This window comes from Phalacrocorax aristotelis, chromosome 6, assembly GCF_949628215.1.
Source record: "Phalacrocorax aristotelis chromosome 6, bGulAri2.1, whole genome shotgun sequence".
In the NCBI taxonomy this organism is placed as follows: domain Eukaryota; kingdom Metazoa; phylum Chordata; class Aves; order Suliformes; family Phalacrocoracidae; genus Phalacrocorax; species Phalacrocorax aristotelis.
In genome coordinates, this window is record NC_134281.1 from 19515600 (window position 1) to 19537076 (window position 21477).

The following is a 21477-nucleotide window of genomic DNA, read 5'->3' on the forward strand; positions in this document are numbered from 1 at the left end:
GCTGCTGCCCCGCACCACGTGCGGGAACCGGTGGGTCATCGTCGTCTCACCCCAGCCCTCCCCGCCAAGGACATACTGCAGGTCAGGCCTCGTCACCCAGATACCTTTATTGGTGCTCAACACCTTGCTTCCCCCCAGGGACACTCGCTCCCCAGAGGGACACCCACTCCCCAGGCCAGCCCCATGGGGGCTGCAATAGCCCAGTGGGTCCCGGGGTACCCCGCTCCCCCCCACCCCAGTACCCCCACCCGCCGGCAGGCAAGGGTCCCAGCACATCGCTTGGCTACAGGCATGGGCAGCACGGTCATCCCGGCGTGCGCGTGGCCAGCGCCTCCTGCATCTTCTGGCGGCAGCAGGCGTAGCGGTGCCGCAGCTGGCGCACGTGCTCTTCCTCCTCCCGCTGCAGGATGCGCAGGAAGTTGTGCAGCTCTGGAAGCGTGAAGGCATCCCACTGTGGGCACATGAGCTGCCATCGCAACGGGGACATGGCATCCCTCCGGCATGGCCGCATCCCCCAGGGGGTGTGGGTGCCAGTCCCCTCCCCATCCCCACACTCACGTTCACCTCCCCAGTCTCGTTCTCCTTCAGGACGAAGCTGAGCACCTTCTCGCTGGGACCAGCCAGCAGCCGCAGCCGCAGGGGCTGCTCATCGTCGGCCAGCTTCCGCAGGTACACTGCAACAGTGGCCACATGTCACAAGGGTTATGTCCCGACAGGGACACCGCTGCTATGGGGACATCACTACCACAGGGGACACTGCTGCTACAGGGATGCTACTACCACAGGGATGCTGCCACTACGGGGACATCACCACCACGGAGGGAATCCCTCCCATGGGGGACACGCCCATAGTGACAGGGGACACTGCCACTATGGGCATGCTACTGCCATGGGGATGCTGCCACCACGTGGACATCACCATAGGGGACACTGCTGCCACAGGGGCCCCTGCTGCCATGGAGGACAGCCCCCCCGCCACTGGGGTCACTGCCACCAAGGGAGATACCACTGCAACAGGGATGCTGCCACCAGGGTGATGCTGCTGCCCAGGCCAAGCTGCCACCATGGGGACACTGCTGCCAGGGAAGATACCACCGCCATGGGGGACACAACTACCACGAGGATGCTGCCACCATGGGGGACACCACCGCCTGGGGGACACCACTACCACATGGATGCCGCCACCATTGGGGACACCACTGCCACAGGGACGCTGACACCACAGGGGACACAACCACTGTGGGGACACGACCACCACACGGGATGCCACTGCTATGGGAATGCTGCCACCATGGGGAAGCTGCAACCATGGGGACACATCACTGCTACAGGGACAGGACTGCCCAGGGTGCTACCTTGCTCATCCTTCTCAGACCTCTCAAAGAGGGCGAACTTGCGGGGGTTGTCGACAACAGTGAATTTGCGGAGGAGGGCGTCAATGACCTCGCTGGCACGGGTGTGAGAGAAGATGTGCAGGTGTTTGACGGTCCCCTTGGGCAGGTAGAAGGACGTGCGGCGCTTCACCCCCTGGGCTCGTGGCCCCGGCCGCCCTGCCCGCTTGGTGGCCGGCACTGAGACAGGACGCACCAGCTTCAGCTGCACCTTGATGAAGCCAGTGTAGGAGCCATCCTTGTTCTGGGAGACAGCGGGGAGGGGTGTGTGTGTGAGTAGGACCATGGCAGGGCCCCCCCAGCCCCTCCCGCAGCCCCACACCAGCCCCATACCAGGCTCATGAAAAGATTGCTGTTGATCTGGCTGTTGTACTCCTTGATCCGCTGCTCCACCTGCACCTGGTCCAGCTCTGCCTTCTCCCACTCACTAGGCTCATCCTGCACGACAGTGTCCTGGCTGAGTGGCACTGCAGCTGAGGGAGACCCCTCCACCCTCCCTGGCATCCCGCCACCCCCCAGCCCGCCCTCAAACACCGGCTGACACACTCACAGGCGGTTGCACAGGGTTGCATCAGCCCGGCTGGTGTTGAGCTGGGCCATGCTGGGTAAGCACAGCTGAGCTCACCGTGGCCCCAGCCCTGCTCCAAGGACACCAGCACCACCACCAGCCACCCACCCCCACCAATCCCTGAGACCACAGGGTTGGGTGAACCCACCACTAAGACACCCTGGGGCCAGGCATCCCTCCCAGCACCCCAAATCAGAGACATGCCCCTGAGGCAGAGGACCGGCAGCCGCCAGCCCGGCACCGGGGCGGCGGGGCAGGCTGGGCGCCTGTGGGGATGCCTGGGGATTCAGGGCAGGAGGGCAGGGCCACCTGTGCTGCTGGCACCCTGCTTCAAAGTGCCAGCCCCGCAAAGGGGGAACCCAGGTGTTCTGGCTTGGCGTCCCTGCCACCGGCACCCACTAATAAGTATTTACATGGGGCTGTGGAGCTGCCATGCAGTGCTGCATGTGTCACCATGGTGCCACAGGGTTGGGAGCACCTGGGGCTCCCAGCCACGATAGTCACACCATGGCATGTGGGTGCCACCAGACCCTGCTCGGGGTCCCTACAAGAAGAGGACAGCTGAGAGGCTGCCCTGGAGACAGCTCACCCCAGCAGCCCCAAGCATTGTCCTTCACCTCCTTCGGGAGCAACTCCAGCCCCGGAAGGCCATGGGGTGGCCATGCCAGGCGGCAAAGCCCCGCTCACCCCACTGCCGCTTCACTTGCCCCACAGTGCCACATCCAACCGGACAGGGCCAACCTACCCCACAGCAGGGCCATGCTCAGCCCCACTCTTGTCCCACAGCAAAAGTGCACTCACCCCACGCGTGCCCCACGGCAGGGCCACAATCACCCCCTGCCTTCCCCACAGCGGCGTGACAACTGGCCTCGCACCAAGCCCACCCTCGCCTGCCGCCCCCCCAGCACCCAGCCCCGAGAGGGTGCGCTCCCCCGGCTGACGTCACCTCGCCCCCCATGACGTCACGGCCAGCGGCCCGGGAACCGACCTGGCGGCGGCGCGGGCGGCGGCCGAGGGAGGTGCGGGCGGTGTAGAAGAGCTCGGGCTCGGAGTCGGAGTCCTCCTGGCTGCAGTAGCCACTGCTGGCCGTGCTGCCCCCCGTGCCCCCCGCGCCGCCCCGCCGCAGCGCCAGTGCCCCTGCTCCGCAGCCCCCGGCCCCGCCGACCCCCACCCCGGGCACGGGCACGGCGGCGGCCACGGCCCGCCCCGCGGCCCCTCCGAGCCCGCGGGCACACAGGGATACCCGACCCCGCGCCAGCCCGGCCGGCCCCCGGGCTGGGGCCCGGCTCAGTCCGGTCCCGGCTCGGCTCAGCCCGGTCCTCGTCCCGACTCGTCTCCACCCGGTCCCGGTCCCTATCCCGGCTCAACTCAGTCCCGGTCCTCGCCGCGGCTCTGCTCTGCTCGGCTCCGCCCGGTCCCTATCGAGGTCCCGGTCCCGGCTTCCCTATCGTGATCCTGTCCCGGTTGGGCTCAGCCCGGTCACAGCTCGGCTCAGCGCGGTGCCTATCGCGATCCTGTCCCGGTTGGACTCAGCCCGGTCACAGGTCGGCGCCTATCGCGATCCCCGTCCCGTTCCCGGCTCGGCGCAGGGCGGTCCCCTTCCCTTCCCCGCTCCCGGCCCCGGCGGCCCGGCCCGGCCCCGCCCGCCTTGGGGCTGACGCGGGCCGGGGGCGGCGCGGCGCCGGCCTGCTTCCGGCGGTGATTTCACCCGCGCCCAGCGCCGCCCGCCCAGACCCGCGTGCGCCCCTGCCCGGCCCGACCAGCACGGCCTGGGCACGGCACGGTGCGGTGCAGCCCGACTCGGCTCGGCACCGCACAGCCCAGCCTGGCACAGCACTGCCCAGCCCAGCCCGGTGCAACACAGTCTGGCCTAACGCAGCTTGGCATGACACAGCACAGCATGGCATCGCTCGGCACAGCCTGGCGTGGCACAGCCTCATGCAGCCCAGCCCAGCAAGGCTCGGCACAGCCTGGCATGGCATAGCAAAGCCCAGCACGCTTGCCACGGCGCAGCGTGGCACAGCGTGGCACAGCACAGCCTGGCATGATGTGACATGCCCTCACACAGCACAGCATGGCACAACCACCCGCAGTCCGGGCAGCCCCCAGGTCGGCCACCGCCCCTGCCCACACCCTCCCTCGCAGACACGGGCCAGGCCCTACCACGTTGGTGTCCTTCTCCAGCTCCTGCTCGGTGCCATCATCCTCATCACCAGCACCCGGGGGGCCGCTGCAGTCCAGCCGCACCAGGGCCCGGCACCGGTAGTGACAGGTGAACCTGCAGTCTGGGGATGGGGACAGGACCAGTGTCACCACTGTGGTGCTGAGTGTCAGGGTCAGCAACTGTGCCAGGGAGGGCACTGGTGCCCAGTGGGGCAAGGGCTGGTGTGTGGTGCCAGTACCGGTGCCAGGTGCCGGCTGCCCGCCCATGCTGTGCTGGTGCTGGGGGCCCAAGGGGCAGCACCACGTGGGACAGGGTGCCCTGCTGTGCTGCTGGCAGGTACTGCCATGCCTGTGGTCCCAGACTGGGCTGGCCAGAGTGGGTGCCTGATGGCTGGGATGCTCAGTGCCCAGTACTGGGGTGCCCAGTGCCTGGTATCAGGATGGCCAGGACCTGGTGGGTGTACATGGTACCAGGCTGCCCAGTGCCTGGTGTGGGTGTCTGATACTGGGATGTCCAGTGCCCAGTGGGGGTGTCTGGTGCCTGGAGGCCTGGTGCATGTGCCCAGTACTCGGTCTGGCACCAGGGTGCCTGATACCCAGTGGGGGCAATTGGTACTGAGATACCCGTGCCTGGTGCAGGTGCCCAGTACGGGGATGCCTGTGCCCAGTGCAGGTGCCCAGTATGGGAGCACTCAGTGCCTGGTGTGGGTGTCCAGTGCTGGATGCCCATGCCCAGTATGGGGACACTCAGTGCCTGGTGTGGGTGCCCAGTGCTGGGATGCCTGTACCCAGTGCAGGTGCCCAGTACGTGGATGCTCAGCGTCCAGTGTGGGTGCCTGGTGACAGGACCAGTCATAGGACACCCGGTGCCCAGTAGGCGTGCCCATTACCAGGATGCCCTGTGGTGGGATGCTCAGTGCCCAGTAGTGGGATGCCCAGTGCCTCATGGGGGTGCCCGGAGGCGGCATGCCTGTTGGTGGGATGCCTGGTGCTTAGTGGCGGGATGCCCGGTGGAGGTGGCCGGTGGCGGGATGCCCGGTGCCCGGTGGGGGGGCCCGGTGGCGGGAGGCCCGGGGCGCGGTACTCACGGCGGCACTGGAGGCTCTTCCTGCCGCCTCCCCAGACGAAGTCCCCGCAGAGGTCGCACCAGGTGTGGAGCCCGCGTCGCCGCGGCTCGAAGCGGTGCCCGGCGCCCGGTGCCGCCGTCAGCCGCGGGTCGGGGTGTGCTCCGGAGCCGGTGCCGGGCCGGCGGGCCGGGCTGATGCGCAAGGCGTTGGTCCGCTCCAGGCGGCCCCGGCCCGGCCGCGGCTCCGGCTGCAGCTCCCGCAGCTCGATGAGCTCCATGGCCCGGCGGCCGCGGGCGCTGCGAGGCGGCGGGACGGGGGCCGGCACCGGGGATGGGGCCGGGGCGGGGACCGGGAGGGGCCGCCCCGTCCGGGCACAGCGGGGGAAACTGAGGCAGGAGCGAGGGTGGTGGACGGAGCCGCGCAGCGCCCCGGGGTCCCGACCGCCGGCCCCGGTCCCGGCAAGCCCGGCGGGGCGGGCTGGAGGCGGGGATGAGGCTCCTAGAGCCGCTGCCGGGGAAGGGGGGCCCCGCTCCAGCAGCCCCGCGCTCTCCACCACCTCTCCCAGGACCGGGGCAAGGCTTGCTCCGTGCCTCAGTTTCCCAGCATGGAAGCAGTCTGGGGCAACCTCCAGCAGCAGGCGAGAAGCAGCCAAAGCTCCCCCGGAGAGCCTCTGTGCTCAGGCCAGCCACAGCCCTAGCCAAGCAGCCCAGGCTCAGCTGCAGCCTGGGCTGCTCAGTTAGGCCCACAGCTGGACAAAGATAGTTTCCTGCCCAATGTCGTGGCTCCTGCAGCAGCAGCACGGGTGCAAAGCCTGTTTTGAGGGGTGTGTGTGGGTGTCTCAGGTGCCCCATGGGAACAAGAGATGCACAGTGGTTCCAGCAACACCAACAGCTCCTGCAGAGAGATGCTGGTGGGCAGGGGGCAAAGCCCTCGGTGCTAATGTCACATCAGCTGAGAGGAGAGGTAGGGAGAATCAACCTTGCAAGATGGCTGATGATGAACACCCGAGAAAGTCATCTGCTTTCTCAGAGCGAGGTGCTCGTGCTAACCACATCCTCCACCACCCCCCACTGCTCTGATGATGGTGGCCAAAAGATAAGAGGCAGCACGGAGGCCTTCTCGCCTCCTTCCCTCCCCTGGCTCACGTGCCTTGACTGCAGAGGACTTGGCTCTTCTGGTAAGCACAACCTTATTGGCTCCTTTTTTGGGTTCTCTGGCATCTCTGTTGTTGCAGAGGGGAAAACCAGGCACACACCTCTCTCCCTAGGTGCAAGGGAGGGGAGGAAGTGGTGTAGCATCTTCAGCTATGATAAAAAAAGCAGGAACCAAGCAGCAGTGGGGTGCACAAGGAAATTTATTGGAGAAGGCTGTGTAGCACAGAGGTGGGAGACAAGAGGATGAGCCCAGCCAGCACCACCCGGGGCTGGGAGCAGGGAGAAGTGGCCTTTGCTGGCTTCTCCTCTCCGGTTGCTGGGCTGCACGCAGGAGGAGCTTCTGCCTTGCCGAGGCACAGGTCAGATACCAGTCACTGCTTTTCTTATGGGTTGTCCGTTCTCCTTGGCGCCCCAGCCATCAAGTCGCAGGCAGCCTTGTGCTTCTGCCAGTGCTGGACCTGGCATGCCCTGCAGAGGGCAAGGCCACTGCTCAGGGGCTTTGCTGCAAAGCAGGGGACCTGCAGCTCAAGCAGGGACACAGTGGGGCCACACCCACCCCCAGAGTGAACCAGTGACAAGGACAAACCCCAGCACCACATTGCTCCAGGCACTGGCATGGCCAAGCATTAGCTCAACAGGGAGGTAGATGCGTCCCCCAGTTCTAGGGCCTAAGACAGTTTAACAACAGACCTTACCATATGGCTCAGGACCAGAGAAGATTTAATTTACTGCCACCATCCCAGCTGCCACATCCCAGTCCATCACCTGCACTCAAAGAGCCATGGGTGTTTTTCTCCCCAACCCTGCCCCACCAAGGTGCAAGGGAGGGAGACAGTGTCACCATGGGAAACCCAGCCCATCGCTGCTGTCAGTGCAGGCTGGCAGACACGTGGATAGGAAGCTCAGCACCTGGCAGTGGCAACACAACACTCAACGCATCTCTTCTACCAGCATCCTGGCACATCAGCCCCACCATAAAACTCAGAGAGGTATGTGGCAAACAGAGAGCCTGCAATGCTGAGCAGCAGTGGGACCCCTGGCTTCCCTTGCCTCTTTCACGGCATCCTCTGGTGAGGTCTGTGGTGCTCTGGGGAGCACGGGGCACTGCGGGGGCTGCAGCAGACACGAAGGGGCGGCAGGGCTCCCTTACCGTGTGCAGTACCACTCATTCCGGCAGCGAGAGCACCGCTTGGCTGCCTCCATGCCACACACACTGCAGCGGGGCTTGTCAGGGGCCAAAGCCTCCATCGTGTCCAGGCTATAGGTCTGTGCCCACCTGTGGTAGGCAGAGAGGGGACAAGGCTGCTCACAGAGAACTACCGACATGCAGCGAGCTGTCCCTGCTGCACTCTTCCACTGAGGGGACATGCCCAGCCAGTGCCACAGACCCTTCGATCCTCCCATTGCTGAGCTCCATACCCTGCTAATGGGGGTACTGGCTCCACTGGGCATCCTGTGTGCATGTGCCAGGGCCTTACCTCTGTGCCTGGAGCTTCAGATCCTCCTCAGTGGGGCTGAACACACACTTCACCTGGTGCTTGGCAATGGCTTCCCACTTCCCCATGTTTTTCTTGAGGATGTGGCCCCAGATGACAGGAACCTGATGGGAGAGGCAGAGCAGGATGAAGGGGTGCTCACAGCCCGATCAAATGTGCTGGATACAGGGGCATTTGTGGGGATGGCTGACTGCGGGCATGAGGAGCGCACCCCCCCAGGAGGGCAAGCGGAAGCAGCACATGCAGAGGCAAAGGCACGGGGAGTGAGGGTGTGCTTTTGGGTACATGGAAGGGACAGATCCTCTCGCCAATGAGCTTTCAGGTGAAATAAAGCCAAACCTTCAGGGTCTGGTTGGGAGTGAGAGTTCAGCCCCAAGGCCTGGACTCACAAACAGAAAGCCCTGGGATCTCAACACCCTGTATGCTGGCAGTGGCATGAACCCCGTGCTCTGGAGCCGTTTGCCTGAGCAGATTTTTCCACTCGTCACTTCCCTGAAGATGAACACCCAGGGAAGGGCTGGCCGGTGCAAAAGGGAAAGCACTAGCCAAGAGCAGTGCATGGAGTTCAGGCTCTGGAGAGGACGATGCTGCTTCAAACAGCACTGCCTTTTCCAGCAGAGTAAAAATAGCCAGGCCTGGAAGAGGAGGAAGCTGCTTTGGGAGCAGCCGAATGGAAAAAAGACCTTTCCTCATCTTGGCTCAGTGACAAGGAGTGAGTTCACTGCTTTCTGGGCAGAGCAGGAAGCCCATGTGTGTGCTTCCAGCTGGCTCCTCCTGCCCACCCGCTGGGCTCAGCCCCAGCCCTTGGCGGAGGCAGGAGCAGCAGCAGCACAAAAGCAGAGCTATGGAGAAGGGCAGCGAGGGCTAGACAAGGTCCCCAGCACAGCAGCTGCCTGTCCCATGACACACTGGCAGTTGAGGCACGTGGAGCAAATCCATAACCACCTCCACCCTGCTGCCATCCCCAACGCTGTCAGCTTGACTTGCTGGTCTGCAGCCTTCCCTAGTCCCAGCTCCTGGCACGGGCCATGCCTTCAGCTCAACTGCAGCCAGCTCCAGCCAGGGCACATCATCCTCCTCCTGGGCCACGCGGCCAGCTGCACAGGGGGAAGCATGCTCCCCCTCCACACAGCCCCAGCAGCTGCTGCCCAAACTACTCATCTGCCCTGGGAAGCAGCGTGGGAGCCTCCAGCAGTGGGGAAGAGCCTCTGCTCTCCCAGCATTTCCCAGCTCTCTTTGCAGACCTGCCCCCCCCACACCCCCCCAGTTTCTCCCATCAGCTCATGAGAAGGCAGTAGAAACAGTTTTCTCCATAGATTAGCACTGCATGAATTAAAAATCCCAAGAACCTCACGCTGTTTGAAGACCCTCAAGGCCCAGCTCCCAAGCCCCAAACATCAGCTTGGACCAGTTTGACTCCAGCCTCTATCACCAGACCATGGCATCCCTCCCTAGGCAGTGTGGCAAGCAGCCCTGGGCCAGGACTATAAAAGAGGACTTTTCCCTGGGGAGTCCAGAATTCAGTAGGAAAACACTGATAAATGTTAAATAAAGAGTTAATTGTCAAAACAAGCCAGGGGTTGTCTCTGCCCCATGCAGCCTCCACCCCGGGGACTCAGTGCAGTCTGGAGAGCTGTTTATAACTCAGCATTTATGCCTTTAGCTGCAACTGCTTGGCCACTGCAGAGGCAGGACAAGGCATGGACACCTTTGCTGGCAATAAGGGTGTAACTGTGAAATGGATGGTTGGCTGCTTTACCAGGGCACCACCTCTCCAGAACCGAGCTTGGTGGGAAGAAAAGGGTGTAGGAAGCTATCAGGCTTAAACCAGAGCAGCTGGAGAGGTGGAGGAAGAGCCACAGGATACCTGCTCCAGGATGAGATCCTTTTTTGGGGGAGCTGGCTCTGTCACTGCAAGGTAGCTCAGAAATCTCTGCAACTCCACCAGATTGGGCAGCTGGTCAATGAGGACATCCGTCAGGAACGTACAGAGCTGTGGCCACAGAGGGGAAGAGAAGGGCAGACAAAGAGAGGTCAGGACAAGGGACCCAGAGCTGGGGAAGCAGCATGGCAAGGACAGAGATTTGTGGGGCACTGGCAGAGTGGCCCATGGGAGTCCCATGAGGTACACTTGCAATCACAAGCTCTGCTGTTGCTGCACAGCAACAGACCCCACTGCTGTCCCACCACTGGCTCCCAGGAGCCCACAGTGAGGATGGGGAGAGATGCCCAGAGGTGCCTAGTGCTGGCAAGGTCCTACTCTGCGCTGTGGGGTCCACAGCGTGCGGGGTCTATGCTGTGGAGTCCTACCTTGAGGAGCTGGCTCTTGTTGAAGCTGTTGAAGTGGTATTTGCGCTGGCATTCAGGGCTGAGCAGCAGGTTGAGGAGGGCAAGCCATACCTGCCCATCGAGTTTGGTTATCTTCATCTGGTCTTCAGGAGGCACCACGTGCCATGTGCCGTTCTCAAATTTCTTGAGCGTGCCTGAGAGACAGAAGAACACGCGGCTCCAGGGAGAGACAGCACTGCCTGAGGGAAGCCCAAATGTGGGGATGCTGCCCTCTGGTCACTTCCTCACTCCACCACAGGCATGCCCCTCTGCTTCTGCCTGCCTCAGTTCCCCCACCCCTTTGCTCAGCTTAGCAGCCTTCTTGGTACTGAGACAATATATTAGAAAGCACTAAAAGCATAATGAACATTTGTTACAAAAAATAAGGCCGTGGCAGGAATGAAAGATCCCTGTGATATCTCCCTTTGTACTTGGCCAGGAGTGTAGAGCACTGGTAGATGGTGGAGAAGCCCATGCTGTAGCAACAGAGAGGCTGGAAAGGCATGTTTTGGGGTATCAGAATGGCCAAATACATGCTCTTCTGGAGGTTCTGCCAGTGAAAGCCAGAAGTAGCATGAATATAACAGAAGTGACAAAGCAAGCTCCAGGAGCTACTGTGCTGCCTTGGGGGGTGCAGGGGAATGTAACCCTGCGTCTGCACAGCCTGGAAATGCCTTTGCACTCGTTTCTTTCTAGTCCCTCTCTCAGGGCCCTGGATCAAAGCTCCCTCTGACACCCCAAGCACACAGGTGAAGAGAAGGGATGCATTTCCTGGCCAGAGGAAGGAGGAAAGCTCCCACATCCAGCTGTGCTCCTTATGGCAGCCACAGAACTGCATGCTTCCCACACCTCTTCCTCCCTTGCCTGTGCCACAACACCCCTGGTGCTGGGCTGCAGATGTGAGTGTGTGTTCCTACGTCCCAGGCTGTGTCCCACCACTGTTCAGAGGCAGGCAGTGGGGAAGCTGAGGGGCTGGAGGGGGGCACACCTGGCTGCAGAGGAGCAGGAGGCAGGGCTGATGGCACTGGTGACAGCTGATGGGCACGACCTGATCAGAGGCCTTCAGCAAGAGCAAAGCTCAATGACCAGCAGCTTCAGAGCAATGGGTTTGTTGCCTGGGAGAGCCCATGTCTGGCTCCAGCTCTTAGTGCTGTCCGAGAGAGGTGCAGACAGGCTCAGATTGGCACTCTGGTCCTTCTATGTCCAGGACAAGACTCCTCAGAGGAGCAGGTGGGGCTGGCAGAAATGCTATGCTCCTGCTCCTGTCCTGGCCATGATCAGCTCAGAAGACATATAGCTCTGTGTGAGGATTGGCTTTTGGGAGCACTGCTGGGTCCCCAGCCCAGCTGGGCTGCAGCTGCTTTTCAAGCTGAACAGCTTCAGACAGGGAGCACTGGTGAGGAGCAAGGGGAGGAGGCCAGAGGGGAGAGTAGAAGTGGAGCAGCTTTCTGCAAGGGCTCCTGCAGCAAACCTGTCAGTGGATGCAGGTCCCAGCACACCACCACGGTGCCCCAGGTACCACAGGGCACGATTGGTACCTGCTTCACGGCAGCTCCAGGGGCAATGCTCTACCAGCTCAACAAAGAGGCAGGGCAGGTTGTGGGTGTTCAGCATCCGTGTCAGCGCGCTCAGGGGCAGACTGGAGGTACGACAGAAAGGGTGAAATGGCACTTGCGGACAAATGCCAGAACAGATACAAATGCTCCCTGAGGCAACTGGGAGAGGCAGGAAAAAAAAAAGTGATCTGGGGTCCCAGGAGTACCATGGAGTGGGGTGGAGTGCTGCTGTGTTTGTCTCCCAGGGTGCAGTGCCACTGCCACCATGGATACAGCCAGCTGCTACAAGGGGTGCAGGCACACACTGTGGCCCCAAGGGAATCTCAGCTGGAGAGCTTGGTGCATGTCCTCTGCTGCTCCTGGGCACCTACCTCTCCACCTGATCGGTGATGAACCGCAGCACGGACAGGGCTTTCAGGGAAATTTCAAACTCCATTGTCTCTGCCTGCTGCTGTAGCTCCTGCAGAGGGACAAGCACAGCCTTGGGATTTTAGGCCCCATTTACCAGGAGCTGCAGGGATGCAGCCTGTTGGCTGCACATTGGTAACCACAGACTGGGAAGGAAACCAGAGCCCTGCAAAACAAACTCTGCTTCTCAACGCGACTGTGCCAGTGCTGCCTGTTTGCCAGTGCTTGTAGCCCACTGTTGCTTGTCCCTCATCTCCCTGCCCTTAACAGGTCATGGGGGCCTATCAGCAGCAGTGCCCCTGCACAGGGACACCCCCTGAAAGAGGCCAGTCCCAGCCTGGTCCTCTCTCCCTTTCTGGGATCATCCTGTGGCCCGTGGCACTGCAGAGATCTGTGAGGCTGAGGGACGGGGAAGCTGCATGGTCAGCAGAGGAAGCAGAAGAGGAGGAGGGAGAAATTTGGCCCTGGCGCAACTGCAGTCCTACATCCACCCCATCCTGGATCTGTCTCTTCCCTCCAACTTGTGCACAGCCAGCTAGAATATCTGCCTGTGGTTATCCCAGCCCCCAGCTATGCCACACTCTCCAGCCACCCAACCTCCTTCCCTTCCCAGGCAGCATGGACGCCCTGTTCATCCCCCATGTGCTCGGGGTAACAGCCTGACCACCTTCTGACTCAGCCTCTTTCAAGACCATTGGGATGGCTAGGCTGAGAGGTGCCAAGTCCTGCTCCCTGGCCCAGGCAGAGCTTCTCCTCTCCAGCCCCAGATGCTCAGCAGCTCACATCTTTGTGTGCAGGGCACTGACCTCAGCAACTCATATTTCACTCAAGTGCCACTGCAACAGTTCCCTTCCAAATTCCTGTGGCAAGAAGCTCTGCACCCCTCATGCTGGTGCCTCACATGCTACTAAGACAGCCTTATGGGCTCTTCCCTCCCCTCCCTCTCCAAACTCCCCCACTGAGGCTGTTTCCTACGGCTGCTCCTGGTATCCAGATCTCTTCTCTGCTACCTTCAGGCAGCGACTATCTTTTGCCTGTGCTTCTGAGGGACAGCAGAGCAGGTCCTGCTCCAGGGGTTACCACCATACACAGTCATGAAGGACAACAGGCTCCACATCACAGGAGAGGGCAGGAACAGCTTTTTCATAGGGCGTTATTGTATATAGAGTCAAGAGGGGCTGGAATGAATCAGAGGAAACCAGGCTCCTTGGCAGATGAGCGCTTTTTAGAACCCTATTAGCTAGAAAATATTGGGTTTTTGACTTGGGCCATGTCAAAGTACTAACAGAGACACCTCCTTCCCCTCCCCAGCTGGGAAAACATTTCCTGGAAAACATCCCTATTATGCTCTGGAGCCCTCCACTTCCTTCCCTTTTCTGGAACAGGAGCACGTGCTCAGGCAACAAGCCAAAGGATAGAGGCAACACAGGGAGGTACAGCCAAGTTTGCAGGCTATCACTTTAACCCCACTTCTCCAGGCATTCCTCGTGATGTATGCAGTTTAAGAAGAAAATTCAAGGTGCTGAGAAGCACCAGAAGCAAAGAGAGCTCCCACACTTGGAAGGTGCGTGCGGCAGCCCAGGAACACCTGACTGGGAACAGCTCTGGGCTCGCTGCTGGCCCAAACCAGCACAGAGAGGAGGTATTTCTGAGAGCCAAGGAAGTTGGGGGAAACACATTAGGATAATTCCTAGTCATATCATACATTGATTTAGGGAAGGAGCCCTCTCAGGGTTAACCCTGGCTGGCTCCACCAGCAGCCTGAGCTAAGGTGGTTTCACAAGCTCCAAGGAGACATACCCACACAGCTTTCAAGAGCAACGGCAAATGGCCAAAACCCCTGTACTAAATATTTTGCCTGTCAACTCTCCAGTGTCCCCCCCTCAGAGCTCAGATCATGTCCTGCAGGAAGCCTCAAGCTGGCACTGTTACATCAGAGGGCAGAAGCACAACTTGTGGATGGGTGTGCAGAAGAAGATGGCGGAAGTGGGGTGGAGGGAGGTGGGTGCAGCCGTGAGCAGAACCAAGCTGCTGGCATAGATGGGCATGATGTGCTGGGGTTGCAGCCAAGGGGTTGTCCATGGGAAGAGCCCTCTGTGCCCCTTCAGGCTGCCCATATCCTCCATCACATGTGTCCCCAATGAGCTACAGGACTTTCTCCTCACCTGCATGGATGAGGAGCTGGCCAGATCCTTGGGATGAAGCTCCACTGGGGTCGCTGTCTGTCCATTGGTACTCCGAGCTGCGAGCAGGGTTAGTTTTCGGTGGCAATAATCAATTAAATCCAGAATGCTGTCCTCTGCTGACTCGCAGATCTCCTTCACAATGATAAGAGTTTCATAGAGGGCCTGCTCCCACAGCCATGGCTTTCCACCTCCAGGGGCTTTGAACTGAAGAAAGCTTGCCTCTTACCTTGTAAAAAAACACTGTTTCCAAGAGGTTAATGATGGAGGCTTCATGATGCAGCTGCGGGAAGAAAATTGCAAGAGTGAGGTAACAGCAGAGCAGTCACCAGCACCGAGGACACACGCAATGGGACCAGAAAAGGGCTCTTCTAAGAAGCTGCTTGTGTTGTTGAGGCCAAATGCAAGTCCAAGAGCCAAATACAAGTGATGTAATCTTTAAAGTCCATGAACAGTCCATGCCATTCATATTAATATTAATGTTAATATGCCTGTGAGGCTATAACATGCTGATAGAGAATCATGCTTCCCAGGAGGGACTCTTCAGGGCTCTGTATCTGCAGTACAGTGGCAGTACAACTGTAGCCCTTGGGCAAGCTGCAGTCCCTGGCACAGACATGGAGCCACTGCTCAAGACAGGACAGTGCTCTGCACGGCTGGCCTGCTCTCGGGCCCCTGGGACCAAGGCAGACAGTTTTGTCCCAAGATAACTGCCTCAAGGCAACACTGCAGACAAATGGCTGCCCAGGGAAGACACCACCTTTCCCCAGCAAGCTGTTACCCTGGACTGAAAATGGGTTAAAACTTCCAAGCCTTGGGCAGATCCCCTTAGGTCAAGGGCTGCATGCCTCCACATGGAAGCTGAGCTCCTGAGATCGCTTCCTTGCCAAGAACGGTCCAAGGGACTGCTGTACCCAGGAGCTTGGTAAGAAAACACTGGTTTTTTAACCCAGAGGCGTAACCTCAGAAAGCCCTCTGGTTAGAAGTGCCAGAGTTAAAAAACAGTGCTCAGAGGTGCAAATACCCCAGAGGTGTTGCTACCTAGCAGCCAGGGTAGCACCAAGTCACTGGGAGCTGACAGCCAGGAGCATAGCCACCTCCAGAAGCAGCTTTTTCTGCATCCAGCATCTCTGGCAAGACCCTGAGCAGGATTAGGCAGGGGAGCAGCCCTACATGGGGCTGAGCTCCCCTGGGAACAGGTCCCTGTCCCTCCTGGGGGCAAGGACACGGGCTTGTTGCCTTGGGAAACCCACTACTTCCCACTATGTCATGCTGTCCACTGCTGCTTCTCAGCCTGGTGAGATGTGAAATCCTAGCTCTGAGACTTTCAGGGTGAGACCTATTTTTAAGCTTAGTGGTGCCCGCCCAATTTCCAGGCTCATTCCCACTGCCCCCTCTACTCACAACCACATAGATGGGGAAAGTGCTTCTCGGCTTGAAGTCCTCTAGCCGGCACAGCACGGGAAAGACCTTGTGCTTCCAAATCTCCACAGAGATCAGCTCCCCAATGAGAACAGGAATCTAGACAGGGAAGGGACAGCGGAGCAAAGCCTTTCAGACCAGTGCTGGAGTGGGAACCAGTTTTGTTGCTCACACTCAGCCACACAGAGTCATCCCATGGAGGACAGCCGTGGGGCATGCTGTCTTTTTACTCACCCAGCTCATAAATCAACAGCTTTTCACCAACAGACCAGAGGGAGCTCCTGGGGTTGCAAAGGGGGAAGATGACCCCAAGGAACTTGCCAGGACAAGGGCACCGCACGTCCCAGGACAGCCTGGCATGCCCTGAGGCAGCAACACCCCAGGTATAGGACAGAGATCCGCAACCGGAGGGGATGGTGCATGAAAGAGAACAAAGGAACCTCCAGAGAGGAACCAGAGACCAGCAAGTAGAAATACCACAGTTTGACCTTTAATTTTTTTAAAAAGCAACACTATCAAACCACCAGTCAAATGTTTTCCCTGGAAATACAGCAGATTCTTCACCATTTTATTCCAAAATTGCATGTTGTCCACAACTCCAGCTCAAGGCTGAATGCCTGGCATGGGGATCACTCCTGCACCCAAGGAGGCTCACCTTGGCATAGGTGACCAGCAGCTCGGTAAGGAGATGCTCCTGGCCTGTGGAAGCACTCAGGATGGCATGCATATTGAGCTTCACCACACACTCATGCTGCTGAAGCCACCTGCAGGGCAGCCAGTATGGACATCAGTGCTGGAGGCCTCTGGCCACTGGCTTTGGGGCTCTGCTGCACTCCTGGAGAGTGTCCCTCATGCAGGAAAACCTGCTCCCAGCACTGCCATCCCCAGGAAATGCCCCAAGCCTGCCAGGCACCCCCAACCACCACACTGTCCTCTGAGCCTATGCTCCCTGGGGCAGCAGCTCCACCCATGGCACCCCCAACCCCACTGCCCTCCCAGCAACACCCACCATGAGACACCCAAAAACTGGGGGTCCTCTTCTCCTTCGCCCCTACCCACACAGACACTCTAGGGACATTCTAGGTCTGGACCCTTCCTTGCCTGCCCCCACCCCACAGGGACCCTCCTCTCTCTCCCAGCCCTTCCAGGAGGGCTCCAGAATTGGGAAGCCCCCTCTGCCCCCCGCCCGGGGTCACCTCAAAACTGGGACCCCTCCTCTCTACCCTAGACCTTCTGTGGATGCCACCCACCCCCACCTGGGACCACTCCTTACACCCACCCAGAGCCTCTGGGGAGGCCCCAAACCGGGACCCCTCCTGTCCCCCACCTCACACAGCCCCAACGAGGACAAACAAAATTTAGAGCCCCTTCTTCGTGCTGTCACCCCAGAACCGGGGCCCTCCCCCTCCAGACCCCCGCCCCCAGCAAAGGCGGCTCCCGGCACCCCTGCCCGCCGGCGTCTCGCAGCTCGGTGCTCCGCAGGGCCCGCACCAGCGCCTCGGCTTCGGCGGGCAGCAGCAACGGCGCCGGCCCGCTGGCGGCCATGGCGGCGACGCGTCGCTGTGGCAACGGGGGGGCGGGAAGCGGCGCCGGCGGCGCCTCTGCCGCCCCCTGGCGGCGCGGAGGAGCGCCGGCAGCCGCCGGGGCGCAGCAGGGACCCCCACGGCGACACCGACAGGAAGGCCTGGCAAGGCGCTGGGGGACACACGGTGCGGGGCCCGGCTGCCATCCCCGCCGTCACTTCCAGCACACGATGATGTTGGGGTCGTTCTCCAGGCGCTCATCCAGCTCCTTGTAACTCATGCCTGGGAGGAACAGGCAGTGGGGTGTGAGTGGGGTGCCTGGCACTGGTGTTGGGGAGGCTGGCCAGGGCCGCTCCCCCAACTCCTCCGGCTGGCAGCATGTGCTTAGAAACCCATTTCAGCCCAGAGTCCCATCTCCCTGCGGTTTGAAGGCTCCCACAGGGGTGAGGGAGACTCCAAAACCAGTGCCCATGCCTGGGCGCACAGGCAGCCCTCTGCCTTCCACCAGCCCCGAGAGCTTCAGAGTGGAACCTGGATCCTCACCGGTCTTGCAGCAGATCTCATCATAGCTGTGGCAGCCTGTGTACAGCCGGGCTGGGTGATTCCGCTCATCTCGTGCAACCTTGACAGGGTATTTCTGGAGCCGTCGGATAAGGCCCTTCATCAAGCCAAACTGGATGAGCCTCCTGGGGATGAGGAGGGAAGACACTGGGACCACGATGCTTAGGCCTCAAACATCCCAACTCTCCCCATTCCCTTCTGGTGCCACCATGCCACACCACTGCCTCAGTTTCCCTACCTACAGAGGCAGGGGTTGGGTATGCCCTCCTCACTCCCCCGCATATGCCCCACCACCCCTGGTGTCACCGTCACTCTCAGGGACCAAGCAAGAGGGTGCTGGCTCTGACCTCTCGTCCACCCTCTGGAGCTGCAGGGTGTAGCGGGAGATGAGGTCTCGCACTGTCGTGCCAGGGCTCAGGCCGCAGTACAGCTGGAAGACGTCCCTGAGGCTGGCTCGCTTGTGCCCTGTGGGGACAAGTCATGAGTCAGCTGCCCTCTCCCTCTGCCTCCATCAGCAGCCCAGCACAGGGTCACTGCACCTTGTTTGGTGACGTAGGACAGACACTCTTCCTGGAGACACTTGTCATCCACCAGGTCCTGGACATTTGGTGTGGTGCAGTAGACGTTAGAGTACTGGAGTGCAAGGGAAAACCAGCTCTGCTCAGCCACGGCTCTGAGAAACAGACCCGCCCTGATTGCAGCCTACACAGCCACCCCGATGGCACAGCTGCTGCCTGAATCCCGCTTGCGGCCCCTCGCTCTGTGGCCTAACACACCTGGAGTATGGAGACAAGCGTGACGACCCCGTAGTACCTGCAGATGGACAGGGAAACATGAGAGACCCTCTCCGCCAGCACCCACCAGCACCTCTCCTGCAGGCTGGCCAGGCCCCCTTCCACACACTCACAGCAGGTTTTGCACAGCAATGCGCACCAAGTTCAGCTCCACGTCAGCTTCTGCGGAAATCTTCTGGACATGCCGAAAGCCATCGATGTAGGGCAGGATCTAGGAGGGGAGGAAGTAAGAGCTAATAGGGGAGAGGGCAGAGAGGCCCAAGACATCACCCCGAAGTACAAGAAACTCCCCTGCACCTGGGAGCATGCTGGGATGGGTGGGCTCTGTCCCCAGCAGCATTTTATCCTCGCATTGGGTTTATGGGTTGCTCACAGGCCTGAGCATAAACGCAAGGGGAGCACCAAACCATGCTCATTAATGTGATGATCTCTGGGACAGCCCAACTCCCCTCTGCCCCCGGGCTGCCTGCAAACAGATCCTGTTCAAACCATACTGCCCCAATCAAGTACACGGACCTGCTGCGTGGTGAGATCCCACTGGGAGTTGAAGAAGTCATCCTTGTCTTGGGTGAAGACGGGGACATCGTACTCCTGCACAATGGGGGGGTCTGGGCGCTGCTCAATCACCTTCAGGTGGATGGTGTTTGACTCATCTGGCCGGGAAAGGGGGAGCGCTCAGTCCCCACAGAAACCTCTGCTCCCTTGGGAGCTTGCAACCATCAGGCCCAGGACACCACCACGCTGTGCGGAGGAAGGTGTTTGTGGCCTGTAACCCCATACCTCCTGGTTTGTCAAGCCACCCAGGTCAAGGCTGGCTCAGACGCCCCCCAGCTCCAAGTACAGGCAGGCAAGGAGCTGCCAGGAGCAACACAGGCAGAGCTGACCCAGGCAGGGGATGGCCCAGCTGTCTCCCAGCGCTGCCCTGCCATGCTGCTGCCCTTGCTGCTGGGCTTGGGGCCAGTGTGGCTGCCATACCTATGGGCAGGGTGCACTTTCCTTTCGCGTTCAGCTCCTCCAGCAGGATGGTCATGATGGGAACCAGCTTCTGTTTACTCTCCTCATTGGAGATGAAGCCGCTTTCCAGCTAAAGAGAGCAGAAAATCGAGTCAGCTCTCCACGGCATTACCGGCCATAAGAATCGCACATCTCAGATCCTGTCCTCCCTTAAACTTCACCTGCACAATCCTCTCCTCACTGTAAACCTAGCCCCTGCTCAAGAAATGCCCAGTGACCAGTGATGCACGCCAGGACACCGGTGACTCTGTGGGGCAGATCACGAGGCAGCCAGCCTCTGCTCACGTTGGCTCGGGCCTCACCTCGAGGGTGGTGAGATAGCCAGCCAGCTTCTTCACTATGGGCTCCAGAGCACAGGCCTTAGCTCTGGCATCACACACAAAGCCCAGGTTGAAGAGCAGAGCATTTCGGCTGTACTTCTTGTGCTCAATACACACGGGGCAGCCGATCAGCTTCTTCTCCATGGCTGTCCTGTGGGAAGACAAGTATAACCTGCACCTATGCCCTCAGGGGGAGCGCTCAGTCCCCACAGAAACCCTTGGGAGTTCGCGACCATCACCCTGAGGACACCACCATGCTGTGTGGACGTCACTAGCCCTGCACAAGGCTAGTTCCCAGTTGGCTCTGGAGGTGGGGGCTTCTCTGCTTTGCAGAAAAAATGATGTCTAATCCCCAAATACTCAGAGTGCAAAACACAGTCTGAAGAAGGGGGGAAATAAAGAGTCAACCATCAGAGAAGAAAAGTCTCCTTTGAAAACCAGCACAACTCTCTTTGGGAACCAGAGACCTTGGTTACTCTGGGCTGCTGCTTCCCATTCCTCTCCCCCAACCGTTTCAGGCCACAACAGCAGGATGGCTTCATGGGTATGTTGCTCAGCATCTCCTCAAAGATGACTCCACCTCATGCAGCACAGCCAGCACACTGGTGGACATAGAGCCCACTGCAAACATCAGTGCAGTCACCCGCATCTTTCCTGCTGGGCTAACCCATGCCCATCAGACCTTTTCCCTACAGCCTTCAAAACACTTCTGCTGGCCTGCAAGTTGTTTGAGAACCACATGCAGCACCAGCCACCTGCAGAAACAGGTACTGACGCCCCCCCCACGGGTAACTGTGGGCATCGTGAAGAACCTGCTGACCACTGGGACTGAAATCCCTGTGAGTCCGGAGCTGGCACTGTCAGAGCACCACACTGTTGCTGTCACAGCTCTGCGCTGTCTCCCGCCGGCAGAGACTTGCCCAGTCACGGCAAGGACAGCGGATCCCCTCGGCCCCGGGGAAAGGATGGGGTGGCCTCCCAACACTCACACGGTGATCAGCTTGTTCTGCAGTTCGGGCTTCGTGATGACATACACCTGGATGGTGTCAAAGAGCTCCCGAGAGATGAAGTCCTCCGGGACCTGCAGCGACACAGAAGGCCCCACTCCAGCCTCAACCGGCTGCCAAGTCCCGGCCTACCCCATGCCCCGACGCGGGGAGCAGCCTCCACCCCTGCCCCCACGCCGTTCTCCCCTATGGGCGCTGCCGGCCCCGGTACCGGCCCCCGTTAGGCGCTTTCAGATCCCCCTCCTGGCCCAGGAGCAGACTCCCCTCACACCTGGTAGGTGATCTTGGGCCCCAGCGTGGGATGGAACTCGCTGAAGAAGACGCACTCGATCCTGCCGCCCATGACGGCACGGCCCGAGGAAGGCCCCAGCCCAGCCCCGATGCGGCGGCGGCGGAGTAGTGGCCCGCAATGCGTATGCGCCGAGAGCCCAGGCTCCTGAGGGACCTCGCGTCAGACAGCGGCGCCAGCGAAGGCGGACCCTGAGCGACAGCACAGCTCGCCCATTCAGTAGCAGCGCATCG

At 60.4% G+C, this 21477-nt stretch overlaps 3 protein-coding genes across 8 annotated transcripts; all 3 read right to left on the reverse strand.

The window, feature by feature from the left end:
• Positions 1 to 87: 87 nt before the first annotated feature.
• Positions 88 to 5482, reverse strand: RASSF1 (Ras association domain family member 1). 5 transcript variants are annotated; one of them, XM_075096388.1, is made up of 6 exons: positions 5211 to 5482; positions 4123 to 4244; positions 1725 to 1829; positions 1356 to 1635; positions 565 to 674; positions 88 to 451 (listed from the first exon to the last, which is right to left on the reverse strand). In XM_075096388.1, the coding sequence occupies exons 1-6, from the start codon at positions 5464 to 5466 to the stop codon at positions 305 to 307; spliced, it is 1020 nt and encodes a 339-aa protein (XP_074952489.1). In that variant the 5' UTR covers positions 5467 to 5482; the 3' UTR covers positions 88 to 304. The 5 variants fall into 5 exon arrangements, with proteins under 5 accessions (XP_074952489.1, XP_074952488.1, XP_074952490.1 ...); XM_075096387.1 differs by having other exon boundaries at positions 559 to 674; positions 5211 to 5481; XM_075096389.1 differs by lacking the exons at positions 4123 to 4244; positions 5211 to 5482 and adding an exon at positions 2948 to 3604 and having other exon boundaries at positions 559 to 674.
• Positions 5483 to 6514: 1032 nt separating this feature from the next.
• Positions 6515 to 17281, reverse strand: ZMYND10 (zinc finger MYND-type containing 10). 2 transcript variants are annotated; one of them, XM_075096402.1, is made up of 12 exons: positions 17181 to 17281; positions 16392 to 16500; positions 15719 to 15835; positions 14544 to 14597; positions 14297 to 14449; positions 12095 to 12183; positions 11706 to 11806; positions 10150 to 10322; positions 9707 to 9832; positions 7822 to 7943; positions 7494 to 7619; positions 6515 to 6811 (listed from the first exon to the last, which is right to left on the reverse strand). In XM_075096402.1, the coding sequence occupies exons 1-12, from the start codon at positions 17279 to 17281 to the stop codon at positions 6727 to 6729; spliced, it is 1356 nt and encodes a 451-aa protein (XP_074952503.1). In that variant the 3' UTR covers positions 6515 to 6726. The 2 variants fall into 2 exon arrangements, with proteins under 2 accessions (XP_074952503.1, XP_074952502.1); XM_075096401.1 differs by lacking the exon at positions 17181 to 17281 and adding an exon at positions 15971 to 16099 and having other exon boundaries at positions 16392 to 17117.
• On the reverse strand, positions 17166 to 21424 carry NPRL2 (NPR2 like, GATOR1 complex subunit). Its single transcript, XM_075096403.1, has 11 exons — positions 21227 to 21424; positions 20938 to 21029; positions 19931 to 20099; positions 19590 to 19698; positions 19131 to 19267; positions 18728 to 18825; positions 18597 to 18633; positions 18360 to 18453; positions 18168 to 18285; positions 17803 to 17945; positions 17166 to 17541 (listed from the first exon to the last, which is right to left on the reverse strand). The coding sequence occupies exons 1-11, from the start codon at positions 21296 to 21298 to the stop codon at positions 17474 to 17476; spliced, it is 1137 nt and encodes a 378-aa protein (XP_074952504.1). The 5' UTR covers positions 21299 to 21424; the 3' UTR covers positions 17166 to 17473.
• Positions 21425 to 21477: the final 53 nt, after the last annotated feature.

What these genes read in the sequence shown, in the direction of transcription:
- RASSF1 (XM_075096387.1), bottom strand. Translation starts at nt 5,466, where the DNA reads ATGGAGCTCATCGAGCTGCGGGAGCTGCAGCCGGAGCCGCGGCCGGGC. An exon ending in GAAGAGCCTCCAGTGCCGCC is followed by an intron (nt 4,245 to 5,210) that starts GTGAGTACCGCG and finishes CCCCATCCCCAG; the next exon opens with ACTGCAGGTTCACCTGTCAC. An exon ending in ACGAGACTGGGGAGGTGAAC is followed by an intron (nt 452 to 558) that starts GTGAGTGTGGGG and finishes ATGTGCCCACAG; the next exon opens with TGGGATGCCTTCACGCTTCC.
- ZMYND10 (XM_075096402.1), bottom strand. Translation starts at nt 17,281, where the DNA reads ATGGCCGCCAGCGGGCCGGCGCCGTTGCTGCTGCCCGCCGAAGCCGAG. An exon ending in AAACAGTGTTTTTTTACAAG is followed by an intron (nt 14,450 to 14,543) that starts GTAAGAGGCAAG and finishes ATCATTGTGAAG; the next exon opens with GAGATCTGCGAGTCAGCAGA. An exon ending in ATCACCGATCAGGTGGAGAG is followed by an intron (nt 11,807 to 12,094) that starts GTAGGTGCCCAG and finishes TCGTACCTCCAG; the next exon opens with TCTGCCCCTGAGCGCGCTGA.
- NPRL2 (XM_075096403.1), bottom strand. Translation starts at nt 21,298, where the DNA reads ATGGGCGGCAGGATCGAGTGCGTCTTCTTCAGCGAGTTCCATCCCACG. An exon ending in GGCCCAAGATCACCTACCAG is followed by an intron (nt 21,030 to 21,226) that starts GTGTGAGGGGAG and finishes GTGTCGCTGCAG; the next exon opens with GTCCCGGAGGACTTCATCTC. An exon ending in CAGAACAAGCTGATCACCGT is followed by an intron (nt 20,100 to 20,937) that starts GTGAGTGTTGGG and finishes GTCTTCCCACAG; the next exon opens with GACAGCCATGGAGAAGAAGC.